This window comes from Rhinatrema bivittatum, chromosome 2 (genome assembly GCF_901001135.1).
Source record: "Rhinatrema bivittatum chromosome 2, aRhiBiv1.1, whole genome shotgun sequence".
Lineage (NCBI taxonomy): Eukaryota > Metazoa > Chordata > Amphibia > Gymnophiona > Rhinatrematidae > Rhinatrema > Rhinatrema bivittatum.
The window spans coordinates 452,129,358-452,146,642 of NC_042616.1; the positions used below are offsets into that span (position 1 = coordinate 452,129,358).

The window sequence follows — 17,285 nt, forward strand, 5'->3', positions numbered from 1 at the left end:
CCTTCACTTGTTCCACTGCGAGGTTCCTGGACTATCTCTGGCACCTGTCAGAGTTAGGCCTGAAAACTTCCTCTATAGGGGTGGATGTCGGTGCAGTGTCTGAGTACCATAAGGGTATAGGAAATGTCTCCATTTCGACACAACCCTTAGTATCAAGTTTCATGAGGCTTGCTCCATTTAAAACCTCCACTGCGCCCTCTGGCCCCTGCTTGGGACCTTAACGTAGTGTTGGGACGGCTTATGAAACCTCCGTTTGAGCCTCTCCACTCTTGTGATCTTCACTATCTCACCTGCAAGGTAGTTTTTCTTCTCGCGATCACATCCGCTCGCAGTTAGTGAATTACAGGCATTAGTTACCTACCCCCCTTACACTAAAATTCTGCATGACACGGTAGTGCTCCGTGCCCACCCTAAATTTTTACCAAAGCTAGTATCGGAATTTCACATTAATCAATCCATTATCCTACCTACCTTTTTTCCCAGGCCCCATTCTAATCCAGGGGAACAGGCTCTGCATTCCTTAGACTGCAAGCGTGCTCTATCTTCTATCTAGACTGCATGTCAGCCCACAGGAAATCCACTCAATTGTTTGTTTCGTTCGATACCATGAAAATTAGAAATCCTGTGAGAAAGCAAACCCTCTCCTCCTGGTTGGTGGACTGTTTCTCTTTTTGCTACCAGCAAGCAGGCATTCCACTCCAAGACCATGTGAAAGCGCACACTATCAGGGCCATGGAGACATCAGTAGCGCACCTCTGTTCGGTGCCACTTTGTGGCATATGCAAGGCTGCTACCTGGAGTTCTCTCCATACATTCGCAGCTCATTATTGCTTAGATAACGCTGGCAGACAAGATTCCATCTTCGGCCAGTCTGTTCTACTGGCCGAAGATGGAATCTTGTCTATTACACGTCTTTGAGTGCATTTGGTGCTTCGCTCAGGCATCCTCAGGTTGGTAGTACCATCCTGCTTGTCCTGTGAGAAAGCAGAGTTGCTTACCTGTAACAGGTGTTCTCACAGCACAGCAGGATGTTAGTCCTCACGAAACCTGCCCGCCACCCCGTGGAGTTGGGTTCGTTTACATTTTCTTATTCTATTTTTTCGCACACACTTTTGCTATATTACGAGACTGAAGGGGGACCCCTGCTGGATGCTGGGTTGGTGCTATGCTGGGCATGCCCAGTAGGTGCCAGTCAAAGTTCTAGAAACTTTGACAAAAGTGTTCTGTGATTGGGCTCCATCCTGAAGATGTCACCCATATGTGAGGACTAACATCCTGCTGTCCTGAGAGAACATCTGTTACAGGTAAGTAACTCTGCTTTCAAATCTTTGAATATCATTTTATATTCTTTTCCTGATTCATAAAGTTGAATTATGTTTGCTCGCAAATCCTTTGACAGTTCTTTTGCTTTCCCCATGCTTTAGTAACCACCAAAGTCAGTGCAGCCCTGGATGAAATGCACAAGGGTTTCTCAAGAGCTAAGAAACTCATTGAATATTTATACACAGACACTAATTACGATCAAATAAGGGTACAGGTGTGGATACCTACCTTTCATTGCCTTCTCAACCTATGTGTTAACTTGAGTGTATTTTTATCAGCCCAAACATTCAAGGATATGTAAACTTGACAGGACATTTTACTATTTTCTTTATTGCTATGGTTTGTTTAATGATTGTGCTATTCTGTGATGCATAATAGTTTAATTTGAAACACATTAAAAATAAGATGTTTTGTCTGATCACTCATGTTTTCTTAAAATACACATATTACAAATTCTGCTAGTGGTATATAAACTTATGAGCACAACTGTATATGCACTCTAGAATTAATACAATTCTAAAGGTATAACTATATATTCTCCGTGGACAAGCAGAACAATAATCGGCCATGCAAGTGAATGAACTACAGCTAGTGATTCCATCACTCCCTCATGCTAAACTTTCGTCCACCAGAAACAGAGCCATTTCTATCATCGGCCCAAAACTTTGGAACTCCTTACCTCAGTTCCTCACCTCCCAAGAAAACCCAAAATCTTTCAAGAAAGAACTAAAAGCCTGGCTCCTCTGCCAATCTCATACTGACAGCCTGCACAACAATCTCAAAACTTAATCCCACAGCTTCCCATATTCTGTCATTTATTCCCCCCTCTGTCTAATCATCCTGTTTCCTACAGATATCTAAGTATATTTTTTCATTATACTTGAACTCAGTCTATTTAATGTACCTATCCTTTGGTACATCTTATCTGCTATGCTCAATGTGTTTATCCTTTGGGATATCTTGCTCTGTTCTTATGTTTGACATGACAATTCTCAGATTGTTAATTGTTGTCTTCTCTTCAATGTCTTCAATTAGTTTTATGTAACATGTTATAATCTGTAAACCGGAGTGAAGGCTACTCTGCTCTACCTCGGTATATAAAAAAATGCTAAATAAATAAATAAATAAATAAATAAATTAAAAAATAAATAAATAAATGAACCATGGTGGTGCTGAGTCAGAAAAAGCTCATTGAACTCAGAAAAGTTTTTTGAGCATGTGCATGCGGGTATTCCTGTACAGCTACCATTGCACAAGTCTCTTCAGTCTTTTTTTTTTTCTATTTGTGCGAAAGGACACATTTTGCTCTCTGGCTGGTTTTTTCCTTTTTATTTCTGCTTCTCTTAATGGAGCATTTTTGGTTTCCACAAATTTCCAAATAAAAAAATAGTTTACTTGTAGTAGTAGAATATTGACCCTTTTCAACCCTCTTCATGATGGTGGACAGTAAACCAGGCTTTAAAAAATGCCTTCACTACAACATGACCTTTTCCAATAAACATGGCTGTTGTGTTCACTGTTTAGGTCCTTCGCATGATGTATTAAACTGCCTGTCTGTGCCCAAATAACTCTCAGGGCCAGAAGATCTAGAAGATTTACATTAACAGAATTCTTAAGTTTGCCTCAAGTCTCCAAATAGACTAAAAGGAAACCATTGCCAAACTCAAAAAGGCAAGAGTCCTAAACAGTTATAAACCATTTAAAAAACAGTTGAAGGCATATCTGTTTTAATGTTTCGTTTTAATATGTAAGCAAGTGTTTTACTGCTTATTATTCTATGTTTTATCCCAGGACAAGCAGGATGCTAGTCCTCACATATGGGTGACATCGGTAATGGAGCCCTATGTACGGAAAAACTTCTTTAAAAGTTTCCATGAAACTTTTGACTGGCACCAGAGTGCCTACTGAGCATGCCCAGCATGCCATGATATTCCCTGCCACAGGGGTCTCCCTTCAGTCTTCTTTTTTCCGCGAAGCAAGTAGCATCGCGGCATAATTGGAGTCCTGTGGTGAATTCACCACTTTAGAAAAGTTTAACTTTTCGGGAAAAAAATCAAACCCACCGCAAGGGTTTCCCTTCGTTTACACCGCGGTAACTTTTTTTCCCTTCGGTTTCCGGCCGGTACCGATATTTTTTGGTCATCGCCGTCGACGGCTGTCCGGCAAAATGGCCTCCGGGTTCAAAAAATGCCCGAACTGTGCGCGGAATATGTCAATAACCGACCCGCACTTGGAATGTGTTCTTTGCCTAGGCAAAGATCACAATGTACAATCGTGTACCTTATGTGCGGAGATGACCTCAATAGGCCGTCGTCTCCGCGTTGAAAAAATGGAGCAATTGTTTAATATACAATTGCTTCCGAAGGCATCAACTTCGGTTCAGTCATCGCCATCGGGATCCGTCCGACAGGTACTACTGAAGAAACGTCGTCCAGAGGCAGGAGACGCTTCTACGCCTTCACCGTCAGTATCATCGAAGGCGTCCACTTCTGGGAGTGAAAAACAGAAGGAAAAACATCGTCACCAGCATCGACGACGCCTAGCACCGATGACCGAAGACCCATCGACAGGTACGGCCTCACCCGCAAAGATACCTCGGACGAGTGCGGAGGCTTCGAGGCCTACTGATCCAGGACGATCCCCACCGATATCGGTGCCGGGTTCCGTACCTCCTCAGGGCTCTGAGGGGGTATCGGCATCGCCATCACCGCCTCCCTCCATAGCTGCTCTGGTATCACCAGCTATGAGAGTGGAACTTGACACATATATACGTCAAGCGGTGCACCAGGCTCTGCGCAATGCGATTCCGCCACAGCCATCGACACTTCCATCGATTCCGATGCCAAGAGAACCATCGCCATTGAAGCCACCGGCACCGACGATGCCATGGGAACCGCTCCCGATGCCTACCCCAGTACCCTCACCGGTGCCACCGGTGACTATACCAATGCCAACAGAGGATGTCTCGATGCTACATCCATTTATCACAAAATTAGACACTCTCCTGGATATCTTATCAAACAAAACACCAGAAGAGCCTATTCCAGGCCCTTCTGGAATACCAAGACCTCCAAGGCCTCATTCTCCTCTTCTGCCATCAAGGCCTAAGGAACCTTTGATAGTGCCAGTCACTCACCACACTCCACGGGATATGGCTACTGACACAAGTTCAGAATATTCTTCAGATGGAGATATTTTTTCAGAACCCTCTCTCCACCTGACGACCACAGGAAGTCACCTCCTGAGGACCTTTCCTTTACAAATTTTGTAAAGGATATGGCTGATACCATCCCCTTTCAACTACAAACGGAGGTAGATGCAAGGCAGAAAACATTGGAGGTTCTGCAATTTGTAGATCCTCCTAAAGAAATGTTAGCAGTACCTGTCCATGAAGTTTTTCAAGACCTTCAGTACAGGATATGGGAACACCCAGGATCAGTTTCAGCAGTCAATAAAAGATCAGAGGCAACTTATTTGGTACAACCTATCCCAGGTTTTCAAAAATCACAGTTGCCACACCAGTCAGTCATGGTAGAATCCGCCCAGAAGGAGAAACGACTAAAATCCCATTCATCTACACCACCTGGGAAGGAAAGTAGATTTCTGGATAATCTAGGACGCAAGGTTTTTCAAGGTTCCATGCTGGTATCCAAAATAACATCATACCAGCTATATATGAACCAATATCAAAGGAACCTCTGGAAGCAGGTTCAAGACCTAGCTCGCTCTCTCCCTGAGCAGTTTCAAGAGCCATTCCAGAATATCGTCCATAAAGGCCTCGAATCAGGAAAACATGAGGTCAGAGCTACTTATGACTGCTTTGAGACTGCAGCACGACTTTCTGCCTCAGGCATAGCTGCACGCAGATGGGCATGGCTAAAGGCCTCTGATCTTCATCCAGAGGTTCAAGAATGGTTGGCTGATCTTCCTTGCTTGGGGGACAACCTTTTTGGAGAGAAGGTCAAAGAAGCTGTGGCGACTATGAAAGACCACACAGAAACACTAAAGCAATTATCCTTAATACCTCCGGATACTCAACCTTCCACAAGGAGGATTCCAAAGCATGATACCAGACGTCCATATTACCGTCCACGCAGGTATTACCCCCCAGCAAGTAGACCCAGAACAGCCCGCCCACCTCAACGCCAACAACCTAGGCAGAGGCCTGCAAGGGCACAACCACCACCACAAACTGCCACTACATCTGGTTTTTGAAACAATTCAGAGAGCAGCGGCCTTATCAACCCATTTCCACACATACCAGTAGGGGGTCGAATAACATACTTCCAAAGCATTTGAGCCTCCATCACCAACGACCAGTGGGTGTTATCCATCACAGCTCACGGTTACAGACTAGATTTTCTTACTGTTCCACAAGAAAACCCACCACTTCCATCTTGGACAGTAAATCAACATTCCATAATTCTTCAAACAGAATTATCCACCCTTCTGAGAGCCAGGGCCATAGAACCAGTTCCTGGACCTCAAAAGGGCAGGGGATTCTACTCCCGGTATTTCCTAATTCCAAAGAAAACAGGAGGCCTTCGACACATTCTAGACCTCAGAAATCTCAACAAAATTCTCAAAAAAGAAAAATTCAGGATGGTGTCCTTAGGCACCATTCTACCTCTTCTTCAAAGGGGAGATTGTCTCTGCTCTCTGGATCTTCAAGATGCCTACGCTCATATTCCCATCTTTCCTCCTCATCGCCAGTACTTGCGATTTCTGGTAAAGGATCAACACTTTCAATACAGAGTGCTGCCATTCGGCCTTGCATCAGCCCCACGAGTATTCACAAAGTGCATGGCTGTAGCAGTGGCACACCTCCACAAACAGAGAGTGCATGTGTTCCCTTATCTGGACGATTGGCTCATCAAGAGTCAAACAAAAGAAGGAGCTCTCACGTCTCTCAAGCTCACTGTCCATGTGCTTCACTCCTTGGGATTTCTCATCAACTACCAGAAATCCCATCTGTCACCAACTCATCTTATACAGTTCATAGGTGCAGAGCTAAATACTGCAATAGCAAAAGCTTTTCTTCCAAGAGACCGTGCTCAAACACTTGTCATCTTGACTCACACTCTTCGAAATCAGTTCCAGGTAACAGCTCACCAGTGCCTCATTCTTCTAGGGCACATGGCTTCCACAGTTCACGTAACTCCCATGGCCAGATTGACCATGCGACTACTGCAATGGACACTCAAAGCACAGTGGATACAGGCCACTCAACCAATGTCCACTCCCATTCATATCACACCAGAGCTCAGATCTGCACTCATCTGGTGGACATCAATGAACAACCTGCTCAAAGGCCTACCTTTCCAGCAACCAGTTCCACAAGTAACCTTGACTACAGATGCATCCACCTTAGGGTGAGGAGCACACATTGGTCATCTCAAGACACAGGGCAAGTGGACAAACCTCGAAGCCTCTTTTCAAATAAACTTCCTGGAGCTTCGAGCTATGCGCTGCATGCATTCAAGGACTGCCTATCACACAAGACTGTTCTGATCAAAACGGACAACACAGTAGCCATGTGGTACATCAACAAACAAGGGGGGACAGGTTCTTATCTCCTTTGTCAAGAAGCAGCACAAATTTGGGACTGGGCCCTGACACACTCAATTCTTCTTCGGGCCACTTACCTAGCAGGCATCCACAACATAGTAGCAGATCGCCTCAGTCGTCAGTTCCAACCGCACGAATGGTCCTCGGATCCAGCAATAGCATCCAAGATCTTCCAACGCTGGGGTCAACCGACGATAGATCTCTTTGCATCCCATCTCAACTACAAAGTGATCAATTACTGCTCTCTACTCCGACAGCAGAACAGCCTACCAAAGGACGCATTTGCTCGCCATTGGAATTCAAGCCTATTATATGCGTATCCACCGATACCACTCATAACCAAAACACTAGTGAAGCTACAACAGGACAAGGGACTATGATACTCATAGCCCCATATTGGCCTCGACAAGTATGGTTCCCCACACTGCTAGATCTCTGTCAGGGATCCAATTCGCCTGGGAGTAGCTCCCAATCTCATATCTCAGGAGCAGGGTCAGTTGCGCCATCCCAACCTTCAATCCCTGTCCCTAACAGCATGGATGTTGAAAGCTTGATCTTACAACCTCTCAACCTTCCATCCTCTATATCTCAAGTACTTATAGCTGCACGTAAACCTTCCACTAGAAAGAATTATTCCTACAAATGGAAACGGTTTACATTGTGGTGCACTCAGAAAGATTTAGATCCTTTCACTTGCCCCACTACCTCGCTACTAGATTACCTTTACCATCTCTCAGACTCTGGTCTTAAGACGTCATCTGTAAGGGTACACTTAAGTGCAATCTCAGCTTACCATAACAAGCTGGGAGACGCACCTATCTCCACACAGCCTCTCGTCAGTAAATTCATGAGAGGCCTAACTCACATTAAACCTCCAGTTCATTCCCCAAGCATTCAATGGGACCTGAACGTAGTATTAACTAGGCTTATGCGTTCTCCATTTGAACCCATAAATACCTGTGACCTTAAATACCTTACTTGGAAAACGGTATTTCTCATAGCCATTACATCAGCTAGAAGGGTTAGCGAACTACAAGCGCTAGTCACATACGAACCTTTTACAAAGTTCCTACATGACAGGGTAGTCCTCCGTACACATCCAAAATTCCTTCCTAAGGTTGTCACGGAATTTCATTTGAACCAATCAATAGTTTTACCAACATTCTTTCCTAGGCCTCATTCCCATCAAGGTGAAAGAGCCTTACACACTTTGGACTGTAAGCGTGCGTTATCCTTCTATTTAAACCGCACAACAGCCCAAAGAAAATCCAGTCAGCTGTTTGTATCCTATGATCCAAACAAACCAGGTAAAGCAGTGGGTAAGCATACTCTGTCAAACTGGTTAGCAGATTGCATACAATTTTGTTATGAAAAAGCAGGCCTTACTCTTCAAGGGCGAGTAAAAGCACACTCAGTAAGAGCAATGTCAACTTCAGTAGCACACCTTCGCTCTGTGCCTATTCTGGACATTTGTAAAGCAGCAACATGGAGTTCTCTTCACACTTTTGCAGCTCACTACTGTTTAGACAAAGAAGGAAGACAAGATTCAGCCTATGGACAATCCGTCTTAAAGAACTTGTTTCCAGTATAATCCCAACTCCTACATCCAACCTGCTGTAATCTTCGGCTGATTCATCTCAACAACAATACTTCATTGTTGCTTCACTACAAAATGACTCGGCCTCTAGCTTGCTAATCACCCATATGTGAGGACTAGCATCCTGCTTGTCCTGGGATAAAGCAAAATTGCTTACCTTGTAATAGGTGTTATCCCAGGACAGCAGGATGTAGTCCTCACGAAACCCACCCGCCACCCCGCGGGTGGGTTTAGACTGCATAGTATCAGAATTTCAACCAATCAATCATAACACGATTACCAAAATATTAACCAAATCAAAACCTTCGAATAGCCCATTTAATGCCTGCCCTGGTTACGTACTCAAGAACATAAAAGACCAGATTGCCCCGTCTATAGCAAATATAGTTAATGCTTCCCTGATTCAGGGATTCGTTCCAAAAGAACTCAAACAAACATCAGTTCTTCCAATTCCAAAAAAGAAAAATCATGATCCTTCGGACCTTACCAATTATCGACCTGTTGCTACCTTAACTTCCATTGCAAAAATACTGGAATCAGTCGTACTGCATCAAGTCTCTGAATAAATTGAAGAAAACAACATTTTCCACAATAATCAACATGGTTTCAGAAAAGGTCATAGCACGGAGTCACTATTAATTTCATCTTTTGACACGATCCTGAGGGGTTTCGACGCAAACACAAATTACATATTAGTACTACTTGATAAATCAGCAGCGTTCGATACTCTCAGTCACAATATTCTGTTAGACAACTTATCTCAAATTGGTATTACTGGTTCAGCATTACATTGGTTTTCATCATTCATCTCAAACCGTCCACAAAGAATTTCCATGGGTAAGTACAAATCAGACTGGTACACAACCAAAACAGGTGTACCCCAGGGATCATCGCTCTCCGCTTTATTGTTTAACATTTACCTTCTACCACTGTGCCGCCTCCTAACAGGACTGAATTTATACTTCAAAATTTACGCAGACGATATCCAATTCATAATTCCATTCACTGAATCCTGGTCAAAAACATTCTCCTTGTTACAATTATATCTATCCACAATAAAAACTTGGTTATCTCACAACAGACTAAAACTAAATACCAATAAAACAGAACTGATTTATTTATCAACAATACCTGACTCACCATAACAACCACCCCAGTCTTTTACATTTGAAAAACAAAAAATCCTGATCAAACCACACGCAAAAAACTTAGGAGTAATCATAGATTCCAGGTTATCTCTATCCAAAAATATATCTGACATAGTGAAAAAATCATTTTTCAAAATATATATGCTGAAAAAAATAAAACCATTACTGCTACCAAATGATTTTCGCCTTGTAACTCAATCCTTGATACTGACTACATTAGACTACTGCAATGCATTATATCTCGGTCTACCGCAATCATCAATACAACCATTGCAACTAGTGCAAAATGCAACTGCAAGAATGCTATGTAACGCCTCACACAGAGACCATATCACACCGCTATTATATCACTTGCACTGGCTTCCAGTGACATTCCGGATCTCTTACAAAATTTTGACCACAATCCACAACCTGTTATATAACCCCAATTCAATCTGGCTCTGTTCACTATTGAGACTATATAAACCAAACAGACAACTTAGATCAATAAACAAATGCATGTTGGAAATACCCACAGTAAAAGTTGCAAGCCTAGCTCTAACCAGAAAACGAGCATTTTCAATTGCAGGCCCTACAATGTGGAACTCTATCCCGGAGTATATTCGACTAACAGAAAATCGTAATGATTTCAAAAAAGCTCTGAAAACTTACTTATTCACCTGTGCCTATAACATAACAAAATGAACATAACAACTCTGTTTTCAAACCCTTAAGCATTATGGAATATACAGTTGTAAATGAATGTAAACTATGTAATTTTATAGTATTTTACTGTATGTCAAATATGTGTGTTTTATGATGTAAACCGCTAAGATGGATAGATACATACCCCTAGTGCGGTATATAAAAACTTTTAAATAAATAAATAAATTATTTTATTTTTGGCTAATGCTAATTGCTACAAAACAAGACTGAAGGGAGACCCCTGTGGCAGGGAATATCATGGCATGCTGGGCATGCTCAGTAGGCACTCTGGTGCCAGTCAAAAGTTTCATGGAAACTTTTAAAGAAGTTTTTCCGTACATAGGGCTCCATTACCGATGTCACCCATATGTGAGGACTACATCCTGCTGTCCTGGGATAACACCTATTACAAGGTAAGCAATTTTGCTTTATGTTCTATTGTACCCCACTCAGGAGATTCTTTTTATGAGCAGCCTATAAATGGCTGTAAAATAAATAATAAAATGTTACGACTCAGAAGTCTCAGCATAAGTGCCATTCGCCCTCCAGTAAAGTGGAAGAAAAGTTGCACTCTCTAGTGTCAAAATATTTGGGAGCCAGGACAGGCCCTGTTGGTGTAAACACATCAGTGCACAGAAAAATGCCTTCAATGCCATCACTCTGAGGCATAGAGACTTTGCTGGTGCTATGCACAGGTAAAGGTACCATAACAACATCTCAGTGTTGATAGTCTGATATTGGTGTTGAGCTGATGAATTAGTTCATTCTGAATCATCTTTGGGCAAACTTTCTATGCCAATTCTAGCTCCAGAGGCAGATAGTTTTCTGCTGGAATTACCCATGCCAAACAAGAACATAATTTCTTTGTGAGAAAAATGTGACTTGACTTCATCAAAAACTATTTTACTAACATATCAGACTCTCCGCAACCTCTATCCTAACTAGAACTGATGTCTCACATTTTGGAGTCCATGGTCCCAAAATCTGAAACTCAATTCACTATACCCCCTTATCATCCCAGACCAGAACTGATACTTTTGTTTCATCCTGCTGCATCAATCCAGATCAGTCCATACAAGTGAGTTTTATCCCCCAGCAGCAGAGGGAGGTAGAGCACACTGAATAATTCTGTGACATCATCACCACTACTTAGAGGTGGTAGCAGAGAGAAATCTAGTATTCTCTGCCTCTAGCAGATAGCAGGAACCAGTGGTGGTGTGACTGTAAAGTAGCTGTGCAGCTCACTGGACTCATTCAGATCAGATGTTCATCGCCAAAGCACGAGTTTCTCAGGTATACCCTGACCTGTACCATGCTGGCAATATTGGTGTGGGCAAATTGCAAGAACTTACCGGGAAGGCACTGAGCAGGCAAGCACTAGCAGCAGCAGACCGAGCCAGAGAAAGCAGAAGCAATGCAGCAGAGCACAGACAAACTTCACACTCAAAAAAAAAAAAAAATGGCACCAAGGAGGCTGTATTGCACATGCAGCGGTGCACACTGACCAACCAGTCTATCGGAAGGCAGGCTGCTGCAGTGGCAATGACTGGTTGGTTGGTGGATTGAGCTAGTCACAAGAAGAACAGGGGGGGGGACTCAAGGGGAGGATCAAAAGCTGCAGGCTTCAGCACAGGACGGGGAGGGTTTGTCCAAACAATTGGAAACCATATCAAGAGGCAAAGGAAGACCACTTCACAGGGAGGATCTTGTGGCACAGTGATTGAGAAGGTCATATGTTTTCATGCAACCCTTAGCTTGGGTGTCTGTATATGGCTGCTTACTGTCCTGCTTGTCCACAGATAAAGGAAATTTACTTACCTAATAGGTGTTCTCCATGGACTGCAGGACAAATCAGCCACTCATTCCCATCCTCTGCTCCATAAAGCTCAAGGTTAGGCTTGCTACAAAAACTGGGAAGACTCGTACAGTGGTGGCTTTTGGGGATCATCCAACTTGGATTTTCTGAACTCTGAGATAACTTTTTCCATCTCAGCACCATCAAATGATGTCATCCACTTAATGTCACTGATTCATTCTACTATCTACAGAAAACACCTGGTACACGTAAGCAATTTTGCTTTCCAGATGTATACACAAGAAGTAGCAATTGTCATTCTCTTTCAATTAAAAATGTTACTGCTCAAGTCATTTTTTTTTAATTTTTTAAACCTCTCCTGTACCTGTGGGAACAGCTATGTTTGGAACAGTGTCAGATAACATCACATAGTATTATATCTGATCAGTTCATGCAGTAGGTATTGTGATTCGTGACACCAGAATCATTACAAACCAGTTGGATGCAGTGAGTGAACCTATTTGTAATATCATTGCCAAAATGGTTGCTACTCGAACTATATGTGAATTTAGAAAATAAGTGCTTAGTAACATTTATAAGTGTTACACAGGGTATTATTACTTTTCAAGAATGCATGTGCAATTCTGTACATAAATCATAATTGCTGTTTAACTACCAAATGAATTAGTTGAAAAGCTTTTTGCAAGAAGTACTTTAAAATAATTTGAGGAATCAGGCAATCTGGCTGATGAGCAGTCTGTCCAAACATCTGTAGGGATAGTGTGTTTAGGGGGTCTGTTTACCAAAAAGCATTTATTTTTATTTATCTTCTTATTTTATTACATGCTCTACCACTGGAGTTCCAAACACATACCAGTAAAAAGAAAAAATGGAACAAGCACTAGAAATTAATAAATGCATAAATATACACAGTAAAACAAAATAAGATCATGCTATCCTTCACCCCACTCCAACAACAAGCCTACTCAAAGCTCTTGAAAAAATTGCCCAAAAGCCAGCATCTATTTATTTCTTTAACATCTCTTCTCTATGCTTTCAACAATTCATTAGGAAAAAAAAGTCATTCCTTCAGTTTTTCCAGAATATCAAATATCTTAATTCAACCCATATTCCACTAATAGTGCATTCCAAAGGCAAGGTGCACCTCTGCAAGTCCAGGAAAAGACAAGGACTTCATGGGATATCTACTTGGGAGTTGATCATCCTAAAGCCTAGAGTTAAGCATGACATGCTCTTTCTTGATGTTGCTTTTCATAATAAACTTTCTCAGATATTTTTTGGTAATTAATGTATGGTTAATTAACAGCATGAAATTCACTTTAGAGCCATCAACTGCCAGAAAACTTCCTCAGCCATTCTTATTGTGTAATTGGGCCCCAGAAAGTTAGCTTCATACTTAGAAAGTGATGCAGCAAGATGCCACTCTTGGGATGTGAATTACTCTTCCCCCATCCTTGTGAATAAAACAAACCATGATGGATTCCAATCCATCACAACACTTTTCACTTCTCCATGAGAATGAATTTACTACTCAATCCTACATTTAAGAAGTAATATCTCAAAGAGATAGTAACTCAATATATACCTGGACTTGACCACATTACTCAAATAATGATTTAATTATGAAATTGTAACCGACTTTATGGCACCTGTTAGAATGTACGATATCCTAGATTACTAACCTTAGTCTATGTGCCTATTTGTAAACCGTTGCGATGGTATATATACTTAGCGATGGTATAGAAAGTTTTTAAATAAATAAATATTCCTTTTGACGTTGGCGGCAGTAGAGCAATTATTTGTAATTATGGTAGTACCCTGTTGCTTGGTTATTGCTTTGTTTGCTTACTTTATGGGCATAGGCTTACTGTTTTTTCTTTTGTGGTCACTTGCCAATCTGATTTTCAGGTATGAAACTTCAACAGTGGGGATATTTTCATCAAACTAAGGGTTCTAAGCATTGTTGTTTGCTTTGATGCATTTCATTTGTGTTGAGTCTGTAATTCTTGCTTTGCTATCTTTCTTCCTCCTGTATAGATCTACTGAAGGGTTTACAGACAAGCTCTCAACACACAGCCACTCTCCCTCATTCCCCTCTTCCTGCTCACTTGCAGCAAGCATACACAGGTAAGGGGTACCAGTTCCTTTCCTACTGCTTTCTCCTGGGTGGCTTTCCTGGAAAGGACGCAACATACTGGTCCCTCTTTGCAAGGATTTTCTGGGAACATTGTGATCTAAGAGCTGTACTGCTTGATTGTTAAAATGAGAGAAATTTAGTATATCCTGCTAGAGGATGTGGAAAATACTGAGGCAGCTCAGCTGAATTTGATGAGAGCAGACAGATATGAATGATTTCAAATAACCTTGATCAACTGCTGCTAATCAGGGTGTAAATAGGAATAAAAAAACATTTGGATGTCTATATGCAATAATAGAAGTCTAAAGAAATAAGTTCAGAGTTGGAGAATATAGGGAGGACTAATGAACATTGAATACCAACAGCCAGTAAGAGAAAACTAAATCTTGAGCTTTTATTATAAGAACATAAGATATCTTATAAGGAGCAGTGCAGGTTACATGTAGAGTAAACCCCAGCTCAGACAGGCCGATTCTGTAAAGTGCCCTCAGCCGTGTGCACTGTTTAACAGGGGTTTGGCCGTGTGTTTTCGATGGGCAATTATTACCCCTTATACTGAAAGGGGATTAGCGCCTCGAAAATACGCAGCTAAACCCCCTGAAAACTAATACTGCTCATCACATGCAAATGCATGTTGATGAGGCTATTAGTCACCCCGATTCAAAAATTAAAATGTGCGGCGAATCCATTTTACGCTCATAAATTAACACCCAAGGGCAGGCATTAATTTGAGTAACCCAAAAAAGTGTATAGAAAAGCAGAAAAAACTGCTTTTCTATACACTCTGACTTAATATCCTAGCAATATTAAGTCAGAGGAACCAAAATGTAAAAAAAAATTTTTTTAAATGTGCTGGCCAGTCTGGTTAGGGGAACGGACGCTCAATTTTACCAGCGTCCGTTTTCCGAACCAATCACTGTCAGCGGGTTCGGAAAGCCGATGTTCGTATAATTGAGCATCGGTTTCCTGAATCCGCTGACAGAGCCACCTCTCCTGAGCCAAGGAGGCGTTAGGGGCATATAATCGCCCCTAATGCCTCCTTTTAGTGTGACCCCTCATTTAAATATAGGATTGCGCCCAGAAGAGGTAGCTGGGCGCACGTCGGGAGAGCGTGTGCTCAACATGGAGCGCCTGTTCTCCCGCGATCTTTACAGAATCGGCCTATTTGTTCCCAAGCCATTAGAGTGAGTTAAAAGTCACTGCCACTAAACTTACCAATGGGCTAGTTTGCATAACACTTTCCAACTGGTTGGTAGTATTTTATTTCATATATGCTGATAAGGCTGGATTCTTGTAAGCTATATGACTCTTGTCAGTTGAGCCCAGAAGGCAGAAACAAAACTTAATGCTAACCTTTGATATACTGACTAATCTTTGGCATACTTTTAGCATTTCAACAAACTTGGCTTGTGTTATTAATTTTCTATTTCTTTACTGCTACCAACTAGTCTGTCTTCACAGAAAACCCTCTCAAAGCACCCTTACAATCCCGTATTTGAATGGAGATCAGAAAGTTCAGTAGCAAAAGGAAGGGGTGTTCATATTATTGTAAAAAAAATACAAAACTCATGGCAGACTTATGGTAGGAATTTATCACCTATTAATAGCCATTGCATAAAACCATAAGAAGGTTCATGTAACTGCAATAATAATTATGTATGTCAGTTTCTTTCCTAAATCTCCAAACCATATTGGGTGTCAATACCTAGGAAATCCCAATTTTATTTTATTGGGTAAGCTGCAGTTTGTTGGAGTAGAAAATATTTGGAAAATTAACATAATGACTGCTTCAGATGGAAAATATAAAACAGCTTTGGGCTATTAGAACACAAAGTGATAATAATTATTGCAGTTGGGCCTAATAAGAGAGGCATCTTATTCCTCTTTGTCCGTCGTATCCATATGTCAACACATGACACACAAAGCTGCAATATGAAATATTGACATTGAGAATCATTTGGAGTTCTAAATTCAACATGGTCTCCACTAGATGGAAGGGGTCAAGAAATAGCCAATGGTATTTTTGTCCACATTGCATTCATAACCAAAAATTTAGTTAAAAAAAAGTGGCTCAGTGTGTAGTTAGATTAACATATTTGTGGAAAGTGGATAGGCCTTGAGTATTAGTTACATACAGAGAATAATTCACAAAAATGTCATGGTGCGGCCTAAACCAGTGTTCAGGGTATCAGGATAAGGAGAAGGATTATTATGCCTGAACACAAATCTGGGGACCTACTCCCAGTGTCATTCCTCACCATAATTATTCGTCTGTGTCTAGGCCTAGTCCGGGGTTGCAGACTTTAATATGTGAAGCATGGATTCAGGCTTTCTTTTCCTTTCACAGCTGTCAGTGTTGTGAGCAGAACTTGATAAGGTCTCTCCCAGCATGGTTCTAAGATGTTCACTCGGGAAAGTTTCAGATTACATAGAACCATAAAAATGATGGCTGAAAAAGACCAAATGGACCATCCAGTCTGCCCAGCAAGCTTCCTATGGTGATAACTGCCACTCCATGCAGTTATCCCCTAGCTTTATGATAACCCATAAAAACTACAGCTAGCAACATTTTTTTTACTAGGTGATGAGCTTGAAAACTCAGTGTTGCTAGTCGTGCGTTGCTTACGGAATTAGCCGTAGAAGCAAGCCTGTTCTTTTTCCCTTATGTCGGTATATCAGTACACCAGATCGTAGAAGTTGGTGCAATCTTGGTTGTTGTCTGAATCCAATTCCCCTTTTCCCCCTGCTGTCGAAGTAGGGAGCAATGTTGCATTTGCATTAAAAGCATCAAAGCATATTGGTTAAGGGAGTAATCGTCTTTGCTTCTGCTAAGAGTAGTAATGCCATTCTCACAGGACAAGCAAGATGGTAGTCCTCACATATGGGTGACATCATAGGATGGAGCCCTGTATGGAAAACTTTTCTGTCAAAGTTTCTACAAAGCTTTGACTGATACTGGCACACTGAGGGCACTGAGCATGCTCAACCTCCAATTATCCCTGTGAGCCACAG

The 17,285-nt window shown here is 41.8% G+C and overlaps 1 protein-coding gene across 9 annotated transcripts in view; it reads left to right on the forward strand.

The window, feature by feature from the left end:
• The window catches only part of UBN2 (ubinuclein 2), a 586,373-nt gene that overhangs the window by 521,155 nt on the left and 47,933 nt on the right, over positions 1-17,285 (forward strand). For 8 of the 9 annotated variants that reach the window (XR_003854673.1, XR_003854671.1, XR_003854674.1 and 5 more), the window contains exon 14: positions 14,174-14,263. The exons of the other annotated variant lie outside the window; for it this stretch is intronic. Coding sequence is in view for 4 of the 8 variants with exons in the window: in XM_029590353.1 (XP_029446213.1) it covers positions 14,174-14,263 (90 nt within the window). In the remaining 4 variants the exon portion in view is untranslated. The remainder of the gene's footprint in view (positions 1-14,173; positions 14,264-17,285) is intronic. 9 annotated transcript variants of the gene reach the window in all.